At 44.2% G+C, this 20125-nt stretch overlaps 2 protein-coding genes across 6 annotated transcripts in view; one reads left to right on the forward strand and one right to left on the reverse strand.

Moving 5' to 3' along the window:
• The window catches only part of SMAP2 (small ArfGAP2), a 30272-nt gene extending 26764 nt beyond the window's left edge, over positions 1-3508 (reverse strand). The window contains exons 1-2 of one of the 3 annotated variants that reach the window (XM_039329858.1): positions 3407-3508; positions 2263-2377 (exon numbers count right to left, since the gene is read on the reverse strand). In XM_039329858.1, the coding sequence (XP_039185792.1) occupies positions 2263-2365 (103 nt within the window). In that variant the 5' untranslated portion in view covers positions 2366-2377; positions 3407-3508. Of the gene's footprint in view, positions 1-2262; positions 2378-2581; positions 2864-3208; positions 3359-3406 lie in introns of those variants that run through there. The other 2 variants (XM_039329840.1, XM_039329850.1) reach the window with 2 other exon arrangements.
• Positions 2370-20125, forward strand: part of COL9A2 (collagen type IX alpha 2 chain) — a 52140-nt gene continuing 34384 nt past the window's right edge. The window contains exons 1-11 of one of the 3 annotated variants that reach the window (XM_039329821.1): positions 2370-2744; positions 5837-5944; positions 9235-9309; positions 11038-11073; positions 12866-12928; positions 13111-13164; positions 13921-13956; positions 15370-15393; positions 16912-16965; positions 18911-18964; positions 20046-20093. In XM_039329821.1, coding sequence (XP_039185755.1) covers positions 5885-5944; positions 9235-9309; positions 11038-11073; positions 12866-12928; positions 13111-13164; positions 13921-13956; positions 15370-15393; positions 16912-16965; positions 18911-18964; positions 20046-20093 — 504 coding nt within the window. In that variant the 5' untranslated portion in view covers positions 2370-2744; positions 5837-5884. Of the gene's footprint in view, positions 2745-3845; positions 3941-5836; positions 5945-6007; positions 6081-9234; positions 9310-11037; positions 11074-12865; positions 12929-13110; positions 13165-13920; positions 13957-15369; positions 15394-16911; positions 16966-18910; positions 18965-20045; positions 20094-20125 lie in introns of those variants that run through there. The other 2 variants (XM_039329812.1, XM_039329827.1) reach the window with 2 other exon arrangements.

Genomic DNA, 20125 nt, shown 5'->3' on the forward strand with positions numbered 1-20125 from the left:
ACACAGGAAAACATGCAAATAAAGTCAAGAAACTTTTTGGGAAATGGGACCGTTTGATAAAAGAACAGGAAGACTGAATGTCAAATGAGCCATCAAAAAGCATTACGCAGTGCTGGCATTTACAGTCTCTCTAGTTATGCTGAACTATCCACACACAAAAAAATCCCTTTTTTAAAAAAACAATTCTTCCTTTAATGAAGCAACATAAGCTTATCTCTACCAGAAACTGAAATCTGGTATCTGTTGTAACTAATCCTGCAGTTCAACCGCTAAAGCTATTTGCTTCTCCATTTGCAACCTATTGCAGGAGGAAAGTCTATAGTAATAAAAAAACCAGAAGTAGTCTGGGACAGCATCTTTTCTACCAAATGTTATTCAATTATTAAAAGGCTAAAGCACTTGTGAGTCACAGTTCATCTTATCAGATGGCTAGAGTATCTAAGAGATATTCTATAATTCACAGACACAAACACACTTACTGAATTTCTACGGCTGCCCAGCTCAAGCAAGTGACTCTACATAACCACAACCTCTATCTACAACCTATTTATGCATCTGATGAAGTTAGTTGCAGCTAAAAAAAAAAAAAAAAAAAAACTTAGGCTGTTTAATAACATTTGCTAGTTGAATCAGGAGCTACCAGATTCTTTGAAACCGAGCAACGGATAATGAGCAAATGGCCCTGAAGAGAATAGGAAGTTTATTTTTATTTTTTCAGTTCCTCTTTAGGACAAAAGATGAGAACAGCATTATATGGGGAGCCAAAGATACATATTATGGAAATTTAGTTAAAAATTGACTCAAGGTATCACTTAAACCAATTATTTCCTGTGTACAAAAGCAGGTACTGTACTGTAAGTTGAATTCACAGAGTTTACATAGCATTTTTAATGACTTACTTGACTTTCAAGTAAGCTGGAATATACATTTAATTTTACAGGACTCTGAACAACTGCATGTCATCTGTACTTTTCCTCTTAGATGGAGGCCAAAGGCTGTGTATTCACCATGAGCATGCAGAGCAGCTAGCAAGGACCAGGTGTGCCTCCAAACAGTAAATGCAAAAGCAAGTCATCACCAGCCAACTCAAACAAACAAGCCAAAATATGCAAGAGGCAAAATAAACAAACCAACTAACAAACAACAAGATTCCATTCTCCAAATATGTTTCATTTTTGGACCCCAGAGTAGAGTAATTATATCATAACTAAATGCTTCTGACCTATCTTCTAAAAAGAAGTTTAGGTCAATATCTTTAATCAGCCTTCCTAAGACTCTTTGAATACACATTCTGAAAATCACAATTAGTTCAAAAAGAAAAACCAACCCTTTCTTGGTCCAAAGTTTTCAAACTTGCCTGCAATCACGTTAACTGGAAAAGTATGGCATTTATGGATAGGAAGCTGAAATTTTTTTAAAGCAAAAAACCCCACCTGGGCAGAGAGCTATAGGCAAAAAAAAAAAAAAAAAAAAAAAACCCTCCCAAAAACTCACAGCGGATTTTTCTATTTGATTGAATCAAATATCTGCCAAGTTCAACCCACCCATTTCTTTTCTGATGCTTCTCTACTTTACATTGTTTGTTATGTTTTATGTGTTTTTTTATTGTTAGCCGCCCAGAGTCCTTCGGGAGTGGGGCAGCTTATAAATTTTAAAAATAAAAACAATAAATAAATGAGCCAAAGGTAAAGCCAAGAATTCAATGCCAATTTGCTTTCTCTGGGTAGAATACCTGTAACCACAACAGGTGCCAACTTTTGATGGCATTATGTAACAAACTGCAAGCAAGCACCCCCTAAATTACCAATGGGTTCCTTCCCTTCTCATGAAAGCCAGCAACCTTTATATTTCTGCACCCACTCTAATTCTCAACGCCAGCCGCAAATCCTTCACGGCAAATATTACCCAGAAAGGAACCTGCATTGCATACTATTGCAGAGTAGAGCATTTGAACAGTTACTAGGTTCAGGGAAGACAACCTGAAATGCACTGCGCTTGCGGCTAGAACCAACACTATGACGCTGCTTACACAAAGCAAAAGCTTACCTGTGTGGGAGTTTGCGTTATTTCTTGCTATCGGCAAATGCCCACCTTTCAACAATAACAACAAGAAAAAAAAATATGCCAGCCAGTATAGACACTCCTCACGTCTACTCTTTCTATGGGAAGACCAAATTCAAGGGCCATTCTGGCCCCAAAGACACACACACACACACACACACACACACCACACTCACCACACTTACAAGCCACACAGGTTACCTTTCGCCTGACAGTCTGCACAGTATCTGTTCTCTTCTTCCAACAGTAGGCTGGTAAGGACAGCCTGGTATCTGTCCACATCCCGCACGGATTTCCCTGTCATTGCAGATCCAAGCTGGCTCCGGAGAAGTGCAAAGAAATAAGGGGAGGGGGGGATAATGTAAAGGGAGGAAGACCCTTTCCTTCCTCAATGCTTGCAAGGAGCGCCTCTGGCCATGCAACTCAGAGAGAGGCTAGAGAGAGAGAAAGTCAAGAACAGGCACCCAGGGCTTCCCTACTCCCTTCTACATAACCAGTGGTGGCTGCTTGAGAAGATAACCTCCAGGCAGGATTTCCTCTTTCGGTTCTCAGCAGATGCTCTGCTCCTCCTCCTCCTCCTCCTCCTCCTCCTCCGAGGTTGCCCCACAGCCTTGACAGCAGCCTGAGCGCTTCTCCGTTGCCTTCATGTCAACGCCAGACCCAGGCTGGCTGGCACAAGGCAGGTTGGTGGAGGTTTCCCCTGCAAAGCCCTTTCTGGGACCCCCAGATGGCAGCCCCCCCCAGGGCAACTCCAAGAGGCCGAGCCCCCTCCTCTTGCCCAACCTGGGGGTCTGCAGGGTCAGGATCTCCCACCCCCTCTTTTGCAGGACCCCCACCCCGACAAGCACAGTGGCCCCCTTCTCCTCTCTCCACCACCCAGGCCTGGGGGGGGGACCCCAGGGCACCCCCAAATCAGTGGGGACGTGTCCCCTCCCCTCCAGAGAAGCCCCCTTCTAAGGTGCCCCCCACCCAGGCAGGGTCCCTAAGACCCAGCTTGGGACCCCCAGCCTCTGGGAGAGACCCCGCCCCAGCAGGACAAAGGAGGAGACCGAGGAGGAGCGCTGCCCCCCCAGGCTGCCTTCGCCCCCCCCCGCACCCCACTTTTCTCCAAACACCGCCCTCTCCCCCCAAATTGGCCGCTCCCAACCTCCTAGGGTCCTAAGACGAGCCCCTCCACAGCCCCCATTTGACTCAGCCTGGGAGTCTAAATAAAAGAGGAAGGGGCGCTCAGGAAGGGAGACACCCCCCCCGGCCCCCCCTCTTCAATGCGCGGGGGAAGGAAGGAGAGAGAGGAAGAAAGGAGGGAGGGAGGGAGAGAGGGAGGAGCGCGCAGGCGCCCGCCTACCCGCCCGCGTCTCCAGGCAGCGGCTGACCACGGCTCCTCCCCTCTCGCCGCCTGGCGCCGCCCACCGGCAGGCGCACGCGCCCTCTTTTCTCCTCTCTCTCTCTCTCTCTCTCTCTCTCGGCCGCCGAACGCGGGCGTAGGCGGGAAAGCGAGGGGGGCGTGGCTTGCCCGTTAAGGCCGCCTCCTTCCTGAGGCGAGAGGGCGCGCCAGCCATGGAGAGAGAGAGAGAGAGAGCGAGAGAGAGAGAGAGAGAGAGAGAGAGCCAATCCGAGGTCCAGGAGGAGGGCGAGGGGCGGAGCGAAATAGGCCCGGAAGGGCTAGGCCATGAATGGAGGAAAGGATGAATGAAAGAAGGCGCGAAGCGAGGGGGGAATGTGGGGGGGAGGGGCAAACGGGAAAAGTCCGGGCTGGGGGCGATGGGGGGAAACAGACCCGGACATTTCCGGTGGTAGGGAGGAAGCCTGGAAGGGAAAAGGACTTTCCCTGAGCAGGAAGGCCTGCGAGCTGGCTGGAGTGAGCACCTGGCATCTCCAGGTACGGCCGGGGAAGCCCTGGTGGACGGTGCCTGGCAGGGTGAATTGTAAGCTGCTTATTATCTCTTGCAGAGAGAACCCTGGAGGCAAATGCAAATCTCATTTCTGGGAACTGTGTTGGCCACTGAGGGGGAAGCTGAGAGCTGGCCTTGGCAAGAAAAACCTTGCAAGCCCCAAGAATAAAATGTGCCCCTTTTAAACAGAAGAATCTTAAAATGGCTGTGGAGCTACCTTGGGCCACACTTGCCTGATAAAGAGAAATATGTGCTCCAAGATAAACCTGCAATTGCACCTCAAGATATTTATAAATATGTACCTGGTCTGTTGGGCTCCCATTAATTTGCCATTTATGTAACCGATTGTTGTTTTGTGCAAACACTAGCACGTTTCGTTTTTGACTGCAAATTGTTCTTTTCGGCAAAAGGATGCAAAATGTTTTCAGTGCCCTTCTCCTTCGCACCTGGGAGTCAAACAGAATTACTACGTGATTTGCTGTGCTGTGCTGTGCCTCATTGCCTGACATGCATTTTTTTTTTTTTTGTATTCTCGCCTCCCTCACAGAGGGGAGAGATTGCTTGGACAAGCTACTTCTTTCTAAATTGCTTTACTTTGCCCCATTAGTTAATTAGCACTTTTGAAGGTTTGCCCTTTTGCTCTTTTGTAGGGCAAAATAGCTCTTTTGCTATTTCCTTTGGTATCCTAAGCTGCTAGGCCAGAAGCAGACTAAGCTTACTGGTGCCAACGGTTTTCCTGTTGTGTGCTTGCTTACTCTCTTGTACTTTCTTCCTTTTCAATGAATGTAAATGCAACGTTGATTTTTCCCTTGCTAATAATCCCAGAACAGAGATGAGGATTGCAAAGGGTGGGGTGAGCGGGGGAAAAGGGCTATAATAGTTATCCCTTTTTCCCAGCTTCCCCATGAGTCAAGTTCTGGAATATGAACCTTTCCACCATTAGGGCTCACCCGGCTAATTGGGGCTGTACCTTCCTGACATCGTAAGAATTAAGGGGCAATGTCTTAATAAACCTCTTTAAGCTGTACGGGTAGTCTGTGACTTACAACAGTTCATTTAGTGACCATTTGAAGTTACAACAACACTGGAAAAAAGGGACTTAAGACCATTTTTCACAAGTAAGACCTTTGCAGCATCCCCATGGTCATGTCATCAACATTCAGATGCTTGGCAACTGACATGCATTTATGATGGTTGCAACGTCCTGGGATCACGTGATCCCCTTTTGCGAACTTTTGCCTGGCTGAGGAATTCTGGGATTTGAAGTCCACGAGTCATAAAAGAGCCAAGGTTGCCTACCCTTGCACTAGACCCAACTGGCTCAAATAGTAATAGTATTAATAGGAATAGGAATAGTAGTCTGTTACAGAGAAAATTGGGTATGAATGGAATATGATAGTCATTATATTGACTGTAGCTGTGTGCTCATTCAATATATTAGCCTTCTTTAACCGTAGCTTGTTGAATAAGCTATCAGTGGCTAAGTTCATGCAATACCAATACACTAAATGAATGGCACTCTTAATGCATTGTGTGAACTCATACATAAAAGAAAAATAATAACAATAATATTAAATGTACACTATTTGTGGTTACTTGTGTGACTGTGCAAGTGATGTATAGCCTAATCTTGCAGCTTCAAATCTCTCTAGTGTCAATCACTGTGACCAATGTACCATAACTGGAATTTGGTAGCTGGCAGCTCCACGCTTTCCCATCTCCTCCTCCTCTCTCCCTTTCTAAATATTTGCCTGCTTCAACTCCCGCCTGCAGTCTATGAGAAGACCTGGGTGATAGAATAGCCTCAGTCAGTGGCCCTCCCCCTTTCCCCAAATGCTAAATATTAATGTTCCCACCTCCCTGACTTTCTCCGCTCCTCTTAGCTCTTTTCATTCAAAGGCTGGCTGTGTCCCAGCCTGAAGCTTCTTGATATGGCTCGATTACTGGAATTGTGCCTCCTCCAAAGCTTTGTCTTCTCCTTAGGGCAGTTGGTAAGTTCTTCTTTCTTTCTTTTTTTTTTGGAAATGTATTGGGGGAGACATAGAAGGTGTAGCTGATGACCTGACAGGGAACGTTTGGGAAACAATGTCGATCCTTGTTGAGGATGCAGTGTTGATAAAAGAATGGGTCAGTGCAAATGTATATATCTCAACATCCTTTTCTGCATGCCTTAGAATCAGTATTGTGTCACTGGAAAGCCCTGGGGATTCTCATACTGTGAGTTTGATTGTTTTTGTTTTGTGTTTCTGTGTGTTTTGGGGGTGAGAGGAGAAAATTCTGTAGATCTAGTCCATCTTGGAAGTTGGTGTCTTCTGACTTAATGGACTACGTTTCTTTAGGTTTCAGTCTTTATATGCGTTCGAGATGGCGGCAGTCTCTATGTGCTCTTGGTTGGGAATAAGTTCCATTGAATTCTACAAAGTTTGCTTTTAAGCGGATGTGCACAATCTCACTGCTACGGTGAAACTTTTAATCAATCGGGTGGATAAACTACTTCTCATTTAGTGGGAAAGAAGTCCCAATAAACTTTACGGAGCCAATTTTGAGTCCTAAAATATCTGCATAGTCCAGGGAAGAATCTAGGTAGGTAAGACGGGTCTCCATCCAAAATCTGGGTTGGAGAACCAGTCCCATCAAAGAGGCAGGAAGGATGGTGGTGACGATGGGGTGAAATTAGGATGAACTTATTTTGGAAAGCCATAAAAACATCACTTTTAGAACAGGATGGTGCTGACTTTCTTATCTGTTCCCCAAAGGCAGAACAGGGGATGAGAAAATACAGGAGGGCTACAGTTTTCAATGTTTTCTCTACACATACCTTCTGCAATTCAACAAAAAACATGGAGTCTCTGTCCAGTGAAATTACTATCTTCCGACTGCAGTTTAGAAGCAAGTTGGCTGTTGCTTTGATAGCAACCAAGAGGTTGGAGTCAAATTAAGATTGCATTACATTTGAGTTCAAAAGCAATCTTCTCCAGGAGGAGTAAGGAATATGAAAGTTACTGCTTTCAAGAAAGAGAAAGTTGGTTTCAGGATATCTATGCCCATTTATACGATGCCTTCAGTCCCTGCTAGAATTGGCTGTTGCTTTCTAAAAAGAATAAAGTACTGTTAGGTAGCCTTGGAAGGACAAAGAGGGCCATTCTCTCATCCAATACCTTCTGGAAACCTTGACTGCAAAGGTGGTATTTTAAGTTCAGTAGTTCAGTTTTTCTTCTTGGAACTTGCAAGCATTCCATACTCAAAATGTCACCTTTAAATATATTTATTCATTTAAAATATTCACACAGCTGCCCATCTGCCAACCGACTCTGGGCAGCTCCCAACCAAAATTAAGCAAAAGAGGAAATATGAAAACCGTTTCCTCAACTTTTTGAGGGAGGTAGGCATTAGGTATTTATTTGAAACTTGTGGCATTTTGATTACCCTTGAAGGGAGATATTCTACGATACATGGCATTAATTAAAGGATTGAATTAGGAGTGAAACATTCTAGCTGATGACCTCCCAAGGTGAAACTTGAGAGACTTGTGCCTATATTTTATGACAACTTGTTCTTATGTCTTATGATATCTTGGACCTCATTTTAGCAATTTTGCTGCCCCCATCCGTATACATAAAATCATGTTTATGCTGGAAATAAATTGCTTTAAATTCTTAAAATTTAAATTTAATTTCAGCTCTAATTTAACTTAAATTCAGTTTGTCTCAGGAAGGTATTGACTGTGCAGTCTTCTAGAGGTCCATCGTGGTTCCTTGTTTGCAACTCATTTCTGTTTAGTCTACATATCTGTAGACAAGCATGCAAACGTCTCTTTTCAAACCAAGAGAATCAAGGAGAGACAATTATACTTTGCTTTGACATGTCCCCAAACAATTAGGATTCTTAACCCGGCATTTCCCCCTTATTCTGCAAACAGGTTAAAGGTGAAAGACACAAAACTTTCCAAATGGGTTCTCAGTACAAGTAGGTATGACATTTTAGATTTTGTCCACATATCTACACTCTAGAAGACTTAAAGATGTTCAATGATGGGGCAAACTAGGGTTGGAAGTCTATCTATTAGATGCAGGGGTTCTCAACCTTGGCAACTTTAAGACTTGTGGACTTCAACTCCCAGAATTCCTCAGCCAGCTTTGCTGGCTGAGGAATTCTGGGAATTGAAGTCCACAAGTCTTAAAGTTGCCAAGGTTGAGAACCCCTGTAATTAGAGATATTTCAACAGAGGCTGGAGATCCTTTGCCAGAGTCTGTAAGAGCAAATCCAGTATTGAACAAAGAAGGGTCCCCATGACCTTTAGATCTTTCTTAATCAGTGAATCTGTGGAAGTAGATCCCATGGAGTCTAACAAGAGTAAGCATGATATGCCCAGAAGGCAATAAGAACTGTTTTGAGTCTTTTTTGTTACGTGGTAACGTTGATTTCTTTTTGCCTGTCCTTTAGAGTAGGTAAAGTAACAGAATAACAATAACAGAATTGGAAGGGACCTTGGAGGTCTTCTAGTCCAGCCCCCTGCTCATTTCAGACAAAGGGTTGTCCAATTCCTTCCTAAAAACCTCCCAGTGTTGGTGCACCCGCAACTTCTGGAGACAAGCTGTTCCACTGATTACTTGATCAAGAAGCAGACACAAGCAAAGATTTCAGGAATGCTACTTTTCTGTTATAGGATCCAACTTGGGAATCTTGAAAGCCTACCAGAATGTCAGTCTATCTGCTCTTATTCCAAACGGAATCAATGTGGAGTTACTTTGAGTTTCTTTCTCGTGTCTTCTCCTTTCCTGGGACTGAGTTTTCATTTAGTTTTTCATTTAGCTTCAGACCTCCAGGGCCTCATCAACTATCAGATAGTCCGAATTCAGAATATATTTGGCGGTCCGAATTCAGAATATAGTTGGCCTCAGGCAGTAGTCTTCAAACTTGGCAACTTTAAGACTTATGGACTTCAACTCCTGGCTGGCTGAGGAATTTGGGGAGTTGAAGTCCACAAGTCTTAAAGTTGCCGAGTGTGAAGACCCTGGCCTAAGGGGTTCCCCACAGGTCTGCTCTGGGTTGCAGTTTGCCCTTCAGTCCCCATCCTTGCACAGCCCTATAGATTCCAGCTCCTTCTAGGAGAAAAGGTCCCAGCAACTGCAATCCAAAGATCCTTTCCATCACCCATATCTCTATTTTATCCCCTCTTGTCTTGCAGTTGTGGAAGAAATGCCACGGGTTCAGCTCTTCTTCTCTTTTCCTGGGGTTCTTTCCCTCCACTAAATCACTTTTTCTTTCTTTCTTTCCTTAGCAAGGTCCGCCAGGAGAACCTGGGCCACGGGGCCCTCCAGGCCCACCCGGTGTGCCAGGATCGGACGGCATTGATGTGAGTCCACCACTGAGCTCAGGAGCCGAAGCACGCAGGGAGAGCACCTCTGCGCACAAAGATGGGCATTGTATCTAGAAGGAAATGCAAGGCTGTGTCCCTCCCGTGTGGCCCAAGGTTGCAAGGAGGAGGGGGAGGAGCTGCTGTTGGCTTATTCTCTCCCCTCCCCAACTGGCTTCAGCTGCAAAATTATCCAGAGCCAGCACACCCTATTTTTATTTTATTTTTTGCAGGGAATTTTGCAGCAAAATTGGGAGAGCAGCAGGAGGGGAAGTTTGCGATTGGCCCTCAGCAGCCTTCATTCGTTTACTGGTTTTTAAGCAGAAGCGTTAACTTTTTTGTTTTTTCCCCAAGTGAAGGTAGAAAGGATGCTGTGACTGTGGGAAAATATTCCTGCTGGTTACTTTTGGCAGATGGAGTGGGGGGAGAGGGAGAAATGGGGTGGGGAAATAAAACCGAACCAATTTGCTAACTTGGAGATAAAATGTGCAACCTGCAGCCCCTGTCTTAAAGAGAGCTGGAGTCTAATGTAACCCGTCTCTCTTTCCTTTCTTAGCAGTGGAACATGATTCATAGAGGTTTTCTCTCTGTGTATGTATTGGCAGTATATTGGCAATGTAGTCCTTGACTGACAGTGATTTATTTAGGGACCGTTTGGGGTTAACAACAGCACTGAAAAAAAGTGTTTTTCACACGATTGTTGCAGCATTCCCCACGGCCATGTGATCAAAATTCAAATCCTTGGCAATTGACTCGTATTTATGATGGTTGCAGCTACAAATATTCTCCTTTATTTGTAGGCTGAATGAGTTTGGATTGTTCAGGATCTGTTTTATTGGGTTTGCTGTCTCCTTAGAAGTAGGCAGAGCCTAACTCAGTGGTGGCAAACCTATGGCACGGGTACCAGAGGCGGCACTCAGAGCCCTCTTGGTGGGCACGCGCGCTGTCCCCCCCAGCCCCACCACCTCCCGTGGCCCCCTCCTTACCAGCAGCCCCCCCAGAGGAGAGTCACCCAGGGTGCAGCCTACATGCAGCAGTGCAGCAAGGACATGGCAGCTGGGCAGTGGGGACAAGATTCCGCCCTTGCACCCCATCGCCTGCAGATGATGCTGCAGGGTGCAGACAGAGGGCTTGGCTACCATGACACTGCTGGGCTGCCTGGACGATCTGTAGCGGGCCGTGGAGGCGGTGGATGGCCTTGCGGGCAGGAGAGGTGGGGTGGGGCAAGGACGAGGCGATTTTTGGGCACTCGGTCTCTAAAAGGTTCGCCGTCACTGGCCTAACTGTTGGTATTAGTATTTTCTCTGATGAGGCCTCCTAAAGCCCAGGGCCGCCTCCCTGGCTGCTCAGCTCCCTAGTCTCAGAAGCGTCCAGAAGAGGCCTTCTCTTGGGGTTGAATGGAAGGGTGAGAAGCCAGGGAAGCTGGAGACAAAATTGTACCACGAAAGGCGGGACGTCTTGCCCTCCCATCATCCCCCACGCGTCACTAAGCCAATGCAAGAACATCTCATCCCAAGACAATTTTCCCTGGATTCTTCACTCCAAAGGACATTTTGCAACCCTGGCAGATCTTTGAGCTTTGAGAGGGAAAGGGGCAGTCTCTAAATTAGATAAATAAACAAAATATTGCCGCTCCATCAGATGCTTTGTTTTTCCCAAAAGGGGGCTGAAAAACCATCAAACCGATTAATAATGACTGTTCTTTTTTTTCTCTCTCTCTCTCCATAGGGTGACAAAGGTCCACCCGGTGCAGCAGGTGTTCCGGTAAGCATGCTGACTTTGCAAGCCACGATTTGCAGGTTTCTTATGCCTACATTAATATACAAGGCTCAGGATATGGGGTATAAACGCCAGAGGGAGTCCTGCAGCTATTTTCAGGGTCTCGGTTTTTGTTAGGTGTTGCAAAACATGGTGTATTTTGAAGACACTCTTTGTGGACAACTAGAGTATAAGTAGTCCTTGACCTGTGACCAGTTGCTTGGCAACCATTCAGAAATTATGACGCACCTACCTTGAGCTACTTACGACCCATTTCAGATGATCGGGCTGCTTCTGTAGTCACGTGGCCAAACTTCAGGCGTGCGGGAATGCAGGTGACTTTAGGAGCAGGATCCTACAGTCATGTGACCGTGTTTTGTTTCCATTTTATTTTATTTATTTTGGCAAAACCAGGCCCATAATAAAACATGGGTTTGCTTTATTATACCAAAGCGTTTGTTTTATGACCACTGTGGTCACATAATAACTGCTGCAAAAAGGGTTGTAAAAGCAGGTCAGTCCCCTGATGCCTGATCCATTTTACAACAGTCACAACTTACAACCACAATGAGCAGGCTCCATTACAGTCATATGGCAAGGAACTCTTTGGCCTGCAAACATTCGTTTAGGGACCAAAGTAACAACGGCGTTGAAAAAAAGTGACTCAGACTAGTTTTTACACCTGGACTGGACTAGGATAGGATAGGATAGGATAGGATAGGATAGGATAGGATAGGATAGGATAGGACAGGACAGGATAGGACAGGACAGGACAGGATAGAATAGCAGATGTCTTTAAATTAGACATTCCCAAATCCTGTAACCATTCTTCATATGTTTTAGTCTCCAGTACCCTAATCATCTTTTTGCTCTTCTCTGCACTTTTTCTAGACTCTCAACATTTTTTATATATTTCTTTACTTGGCTCTTTGGTCCTAGGCAGCTAATGAAACTGATAAAGATAGAATAGAATAGAATAGAATAGAATAGAATAGAATAGAATAGAATAGAATAGAATAGAATAGAATACGGAGTAGAGTAGAGTAGAATAGAATAGAATAACGGAGTTGGAAGGGATCTTGGAGGTCTTCTAGTCCAACCCCCTGCTCAAGCAGGAAACCCTGTACCATTTCAGACAAATGGTTGTCTAATCTCTTCTGAAAAACTTCTAGTGTTGGAGTGCCCACAACTTCTGGAGGCAGGCTGTTCCACTGATTAATTGTTCTAACTGTCAGGAAGTTTCTCCTTAGTTCTAGGTTGCTTCTCTCCTTGCTTAGTTTCCATCCGTTGCTTCTTGTCCTGCCTTCAGGGGCTTTGGGGAATAGCTTGACTCCCTCTTCTTTGTGGGCAGCCCCTGAGATATTGGAACACTGTTATCATGTCCCCCCTCACCCTTCTCTTCATTAAACTAGACATACCCAATTCCAGCAAATGGTCCTTGTGTGTTTTAGCCTCCAGTTCCCCGATCATCTTCTCTGCATATACATACAATAGTTTTTCAACCAACGTGCTGAGTTTAAATACGCTAATATATATTTCATTCCTAATCCTTTATTCTTTCCTCTAACCATCGGTAAAATAAGTCCCAAATTTGAAAATGTTCTGTTTCTTCTTTTTCTTTCAGTCTCATAGGCAATCTGTCCATCTCTGCGCATTCTAGTGTTTTTTTAATTATTTCTTCATCTGATGGTATTCCTTCATTTTTCTAATATTGCGCAAATATTATTCTTGCCGCTGTTGTGACGTGCAAAATCAAATATAGGCTTTGTTAATCTTTTACATCATTTCTTTGCAATAGGGAGCGAAAGGAGATCCAGGCCTGCCAGGACCAGATGGAGCTGCAGGAAAACCCGGAATAGATGTGAGTAGTTGCTCAACCCAAAATATGAACTGCATATTTATTTTATCATTGCTTTTTTCGTTCTGTCTTCCACCCTGATTGCAAAGTCTAACGCTCTATTCTTCTGGTGGATACCCACAAGCTGATCCCTCTAATTCTCCTTCTTATCTTTTTTTTTTCTTTTTGTTTGTTTGTTTCGGCAGGGCGTTACGGGAGCGAAAGGAGAGTCAGGCCGTGTTGGGGGACCAGGTCTCAAAGTGGGTAACTGTTTCTCCACTTGGGGGAGATATTTGGATGCATGTAATGTGTTGAAGTGACCAAAACGCCCGTCCTCAGCTTTGAAGAATGAAGGGGAAAGGTCCCTGTATCTAGTAGGCATGGAAGAAGAACTAGGTCAGTGATGGCGAACTTTTTAGAGACTGAGTGCCCAAACTGCAACCCAAAACCCACTTACATATCATCGTGTGCTGGGTGGGTGTGGCCCATTGGGTGGGCGTGGCTGCAGTGGTAAGGGCAGACTGGGTGGGACTAAAAAGTTCAATCAATCAATCAGTTCCAACTTTGCGAGATCTTTTTTTTCCCGTGAGAAGTTGAAATTGACTGATGGATTGAACCTTTTTTTTTCTTTTTGCCCACGGCAGTGGAGGCCTAAAGCGAAAAGGTTTTATAAAACCCAGCTGAAGGCCCAGGACTGGGGCGACGGCGCACGTGCCCACAGAGAGGGCTCTGAGTGCCACCTCTGGCACCCGTGCCATAGGTTCACCACCACTGAACTAGGTCATCACTACAACCTGGGACAGATTGCCAGGTTCTCTTCTTTTCCTTGCTGATGATGGCAGTTGTAAAAAAATATCCAGGCCTCTCAGATCAGGTTTGGGACCTTGATGCTCATTCTCTGCATCTGCCCCAAGAAATGAGCCTTTGGGAAACCTCCGAAATGGGAAGTTGAATCAAAAGTCTTGTTTTGTGGCTCCTGCTACATCATTTTTCTCTTTTCTGTTGCCATGATATAGGGCCAGCCTGGGCTTCCAGGACCACCAGGGCTTCCAGTAAGTGTCTGCTTTTATTTGCACGTGCCGGATGAAAAAATACCAAGCTAAAAGTCCTCCGTTGTACACATTAATGCCAGATTTAACGCAACTAGGGGAAATCACAGTTTTCCAATTGTGACCTGATCGTTTTGATCTAGCCGGCAAAAACCAAGCTTTTGTGTATGATCTTAGATTGTTAACCATACAAAAGATTGTTGGATTGTTAGATTGTTAAAGAGCCATGGTGGTTAGAATGCAGTATTGTAGGCTACTTCTGCTGACTGCCGACTGCCAACATTTTGGCAGCTCGAGTCTCACTCAAGGTTGAGGAGATCAATCCCGGCTGCTCTTTAGAAGGCCAGATCCTGAAGTTGAAACTCAAGTACTTTGGCCACCTAATGAGAAGGAAGGACTCACTGGAGAAGAGCCTGATGCTGGGAAAGATGGAGGGCAATAGAAGAAGGGGACGACAGAGAATGAGGGGGCTGGATGGAGTCACTGAAGCGGTAGGTGTGAGCTTCAATGGACTCCAGAAGATGGTAGAGGACAGGAAGGCCTGGAGGAACGTTGTCCATGGGTTGTGATGGGTCGGATATGACTCCGCAACTAACAACAACAACAAGGTTGACTCAGCCTTCCATCCTTCTAAGCTGGGTAAAATGAGGACCCAGGTTATTGGAGGCAATATGCTAACTTTGTAAACCGCTTAGAGAGGGCTGTAAAGCACTGTGAAGCGGTATGCAAATCTACGTGCTATTGCTATTGCTAATACATCACGCAAGAATGCAAATTTCTCTGAACCTGGAGAAAAGCAGAATTTTCTGATTTATTTGGCAGCGGGATCCCCGAATGGAGCATAGAAGTGGGCTCAGGTTTTGCCCAAACCCCTTTTGGTCTCAGAACAATCCTATGGAGAACTAGAATTGAACCGTAAATATCTAATGCAGTGCCACTAGGCCCAGCTCAGATCCCAGAGGTATTGTTACAAAATTAAGCCATGGGTGGCTGCAGCCAGGTAATTAATTTCCCTCCTGCCATAGAAATGTTTCATGGTTGGCCATGCCCAGCACAGTGATAATTTTGTGAGAGTCCCTCTAATACAGTGTTTCTCAACCTTGACCATTTTAAAGCATGTGGACTTCAACTCCCAGAATTCCACAGCCAGCATTGCTGGCTGTGGAATTCTGGGAGTTGAAGTCCACATGCCTTAAAATTGTCAAGGTTGAGAAACACTGCTCTAATACGTTCTCAACTTCTACACGTGTGCCATTGTTGAAAAGCTATGACCCCCCAATTCAGTGAATTCTGATTGGAGAAAAGCAGGATGTTTTATGACTCTTGGAAATTTTGGCGCCCATGCTACAGCGCTTAATTTTTCAGCAGTGGACCTGCATTGAAAAAATGACAACCTATTGTATCTTTCTGTTTCAGGGACCCGGAGTTCCAGGGCCTCCCGTAAGTGTGGCTTGTGACATGTTGGGTTAGACTAGTGAGAGGTAGTGTGTGCTTGATGACAATAGAGAAAAAAAAATTGCTTGGTTCTCATTTAAATGCAAAATAATCAGGTACTCCTGAACGATGACCATTCAAAATGACGACGGTGCTGAAAACTGTGGCTTGTTATCGATCCTTGACTGTCACAGCATCCCCATGGCCACCTGATTACATGAACCGGGCTCTTGGCAACTAACATGCATTTATGACGGTTGCCATTTCCCAGGGTCACTTGTGACCTTCCCAGCCAGCTTCCAACAAGCAAAGTCAAGTGGGGGGAGCTGGATTTGCTTAACGACTGCCTGGTTTACTTAACAACCGCAGTGATGCCCTTAACAATCGTGGCAAAAAAAGGTCATACAATCAGGCACGACCCGCACAGCACAGCACAGCACAGCACAGCACAGCACAGCACAGCATAGAAAATACGGAATGGAATGAAATAGAATAGAGTAGAATAAGAATAGAATAGAATAGAATAGAATAGAATAAGAATAAGAATAGAATAGAATAGAATAGAATAGAATAGAATAGAATAGAATAGAAAATATGGAATGGAAGAGTAGAGTAGAGTGGAATAGAACAGAATAGAATAAGGAATAGAATGGAATAGAATAGAATAGAATAGAATAGAATAGAATAGAATAGAATAGAATAGAATAGAATAGAATAGAATAGAATAGAAAATATGGAATGGAGTGGAGTGGAGAGTGGAGTGGAGTGGAGTAGGGTAGAGTAGAGTAGAGTGGAGTGGAGTGGAGTGGAGTGGAGTGGAGTGGAGTAGGATAGAATAAGAATAGTATAGAATAGAGTAGAGTAGAGTAGAGTAGAGTAGAGTAGAACAGAACCAGAACCCTAACTCTAACCCTAACCCTAACCCTTTGCTCAAGGCAGGAGCCTTAGACCATCCCAGTCAAGTGGTTGTCCAGTCTACACCCTGCAAGGATGTTAGGGCAGCATCTAGATTTGCATAAGGAAATATGGCTTTTGCCATATTTCTCCCATGGCAGCCATTGTGTGGGTATATTTGCTACCTTCTTTGATGTGCTCCTGGCCCAAACGATTTGCTGTCCCTGTTATAGATAGGCATGATCATAATGCAAGGTTGGTTTTAAAGGATCATGGCTGAGTAACACGGGATCTGTCTAGCACGTAGAAGTTTGCAGCATCAGTTCCTGCCTCCAGGTAGGACCAAGAAAGACACCATACTGAAACCCTCAAAAGTTACCAGGCTAAGTGAAATGAAACTCTTGTATGATAACAGGCAGCTTTCCGTCTTCCTATCACCCAAAAGAAGAGCCCTCTAGTCTTCGTTTTGGAGAGCTTCCAAAATATGTCTTTCATTCTTTAACCAAGCAAATCTTTTCTGCCAAGGTGAAAAGCATGGTGAAATACGAGTGTCCTTGTTCTGTCTTATTCTTTCATCTAGAACACATATGATGAAAATAAAGCTCCCCCCTCTCTTTTTTCATGTCTCAGGGACCCCCAGGTCAAGTTGGACTTCCTGGAGAAATGGGACCTTTGGGACTTAAGGTGAGGGTTCAGTTGAGATACATGCCTATTCCTTGGGGTGACCGAGTTGTCTAAAAGTGTTCTGGAAGCAGGTTCTGGGTACATATTAAAGAATGATGAGGGTCCTTGTAGAAAAAAGATAGAAAGATGGATATGGAATGGATGGATACAATATTGGTCGGATGGATGGGTGGGTGGATAGGTGGGTGGGTGGATGGATAAGATATTGGATGGGTGGATGCTTATGATATTGGATGGATGGATGGAAGATAGAGCAGTGGTTCTCACCCTGTGGGTCGGGACCCCATTTGGGGTCGAACGACCATTTCACGGGGGTCGCCAAACAACGCAGTCCGCCATTTTTTCCCCCTTTTCCTTAGCTGTGCTACTCCCTTTTATTCTATTGGCTTTTGAAAGCCAATAGAATAGACTCTCTTGAATAGAGTCTAATTCTATTGGCTTTCAAAAGCCAATAGGAATTATCCAGGCTGTCTCTGCCCTGCTGAGCCCGCCAAAAGTCCCATTCTGCAAACGGTGCTGCACCGGTTGAGTAGTCCTCGACTTACGACCGGTTGGGGGTCGCGGCATTAAAAAGGTTGAGAACCACTGAGATAGAGGGATGGATGGATGGAAGAATGGATATACTATATATTGGATAGATGGAGCAATGGATAGCTGGAGGAATTGAGGGATGCATGGACATGATATTGAATGGATGGATGGAGGCGATTCAGAAACTTCTCTGGAGCTCTTCATTGGACAGAATGTTCCAAGGAGAGAGCAAAGTTTGCCAGAATGAGGGAACAAACAAACAAAGAATTTGTTTCCAATTTCCTAAGTCTTTTAGCCATGAAATTTAAAGTTGGTCGCTCGGTGGACATTGTCAGCCTGAATGTCTTATTTCATGGTGGATGTTGCCCATGCTCCATTATATTAAACAGAGGTAATAATGATGGCTAATGTACTTCATTCCAGGTCTGGAAATAGATTTCCTTGCTTTTTATCTGGAGACAAGATACATGATTCTTATATCAGGATATTTGTAGAAATTGTCCAGAAAATACTATAAATAAAAAAAATAATCTGATACAAAATATAATCTGGAGGCAACATGTATATGTAAACCTATATATAACTAAGTTATATATAGTTACTGCCACCATATGGCTGAGGACACTTGCATCTTTGAGACTGGCTCAACAAACAAGGAGAGAGAGAATGAAAGATTCAAAAAGAGACCCACATTAGAAATTTAAAAATGTAAGCTGCCCTTTCTTTTTTCCCCCCTCTTTCTTTTCCTACGATCAGGACTATGCATGCTAAATGAGTTAAATTAAATTAGATAATGCAAATCTTGTGTTCAGAATAGGGCGGTTCTGCATCCTGCATAATTTACCTTCTCATATCCGTATTCTAAAAATAAACACTGCACAAGTTATTCTGTTGTTGTTGTTTTAAATAAATCATCCATTCAGCAAAACTTTGCTCCATTCTGGGCAGAAGGAGGCAAAAATAAAGCAGAATTGAAGACCGTCCCTCAGAAATCGTTCTTTTCCCTCTCCACCTTGCTTAATCATTCCATTTTTTCCTTCCTTGTTTTCTTATCTCTTCATTCTCTGCACTCCTGGTTGCTTTTTTGGCTACCTGCTTCACGGTGTAGCTTAACACAGCTCAGGTAGCAATAGGAGAGCCATCCTAAGCAATATATCTCAACCTTGGTAACCTGAAGATGGGTGGACTTCAACTCCCAGAGTTCCCTAGCCAGCTAGCCCACACATCTTCAAGTTGCCAAGGTTGAAAAATGATGATTCTAAGAATTATGACTATTGGTACCCACTCCTGATGCCCATTGTTAAAGACTGTGGATGCTCACAATGGAAGTCTTGCTGGAGAAGTCGTGAGTGGGAGATTGTCTTTTGGACTTTGCTGCTGGAATGCTTTTGTGATTCCTCTTGTGTTTTTTTAGGGGGAACGTGGACCAGATGGACCACAAGGGCCTCCAGGACCTCCTGGAAAGCCAGTAAGTTCTTGTCAAGCTCCCCAAAACCAAGAAAGACACAGTGAGATTCTCCCAAGCAGATTACTTTATTGTTCCTTACCCATAGACAGAATCTTGACAAACTAAAGCACGCTAGCACCCCCTAAAGCAGTGTTTCTCAACCTTGACCATTTTAAGGCATGTGGACTTCAACTCCCAGAATTCCACAGCCAGCATTGCTGGCTGTGGAATTCTGGGAGTTGAAGTCCACATGCCTTAAAATGGTCAAGGTTGAGAAACACTGCCCTAAAGGCATATACCTCTGGGAACTATTAGGGAGGAGCCATCTTCCCCCTCTTTCTCTCATACAAATGATCTGAACTGAGTTGTCTCTTGCTCCTCTAGAATGCAGCCCCTCCCACCTGGGAATCCAGTCTACATTCCCTCACAGCTCTGTTGCTACTGATTTGGCTGATTGACACAGCAGTTTGAGGATGAGTCATTTATAGATTTGAGAATAACATCTAGTGAACAACTCAAATACACCAACACCCGTGATGTATCCCAGAACTGAATTCAATCAATGTTTTGACCAGGCATGCTCATTCTTATGTCTGGCTATAAAATGGGTTATCAACTGATGTGCATATAGCCGTCACTTACTTCAGGGGAGGCTTTCACTGTTATATGAAAGGTGGTGGGATCTTTCCTTTGTATTTCTCCTGTTTTCCATTGCCAGTCCCTCCATCATTTCCATTTATCAGAAAGAAAAAAACCCATTAATGGAGAAAGATGAATCAATTTCATGGTGCCTTTTAATCGGAAGTGCTAAAAGCCTTCGGTCTGGATAGTCATAGCCACAAAAACTTTTCTTTCGGTTAATAATGAAAAATAACCTTTTCTTTCTTTCTTTCTTTCTTTCTTTCTTTCTTTCTTTCTTTCTTTCTTTCTTTCTTTCTTTCTTTCTTTCTCCTTTCTTTCTTTCTTTCTTTCTTTCTTTCTTTCTTTCTTTCTTTCTTTCTTTCTTTCTTTCTTTCTTTCTTTCTTTCTTTCTTTCTTTCTTTGTTTCTTGTGAGAATGTTCTGCATTTTTGACGGCTTTCTGCTTTGTCATGTTTCCCAAGGGCCCAATTGGTCGCATCCAAGGAGCTGAGGGCAGTGCTGATTTCGTGGTAAGGAGGACTGCATTAAATTCCCATTTCAA

The sequence above is a fragment of the Crotalus tigris genome, unplaced genomic scaffold, assembly GCF_016545835.1.
Source record: "Crotalus tigris isolate CLP2741 ecotype Arizona unplaced genomic scaffold, ASM1654583v1 scf7180000017614.5298720, whole genome shotgun sequence".
Classification (NCBI taxonomy): domain Eukaryota; kingdom Metazoa; phylum Chordata; class Lepidosauria; order Squamata; family Viperidae; genus Crotalus; species Crotalus tigris.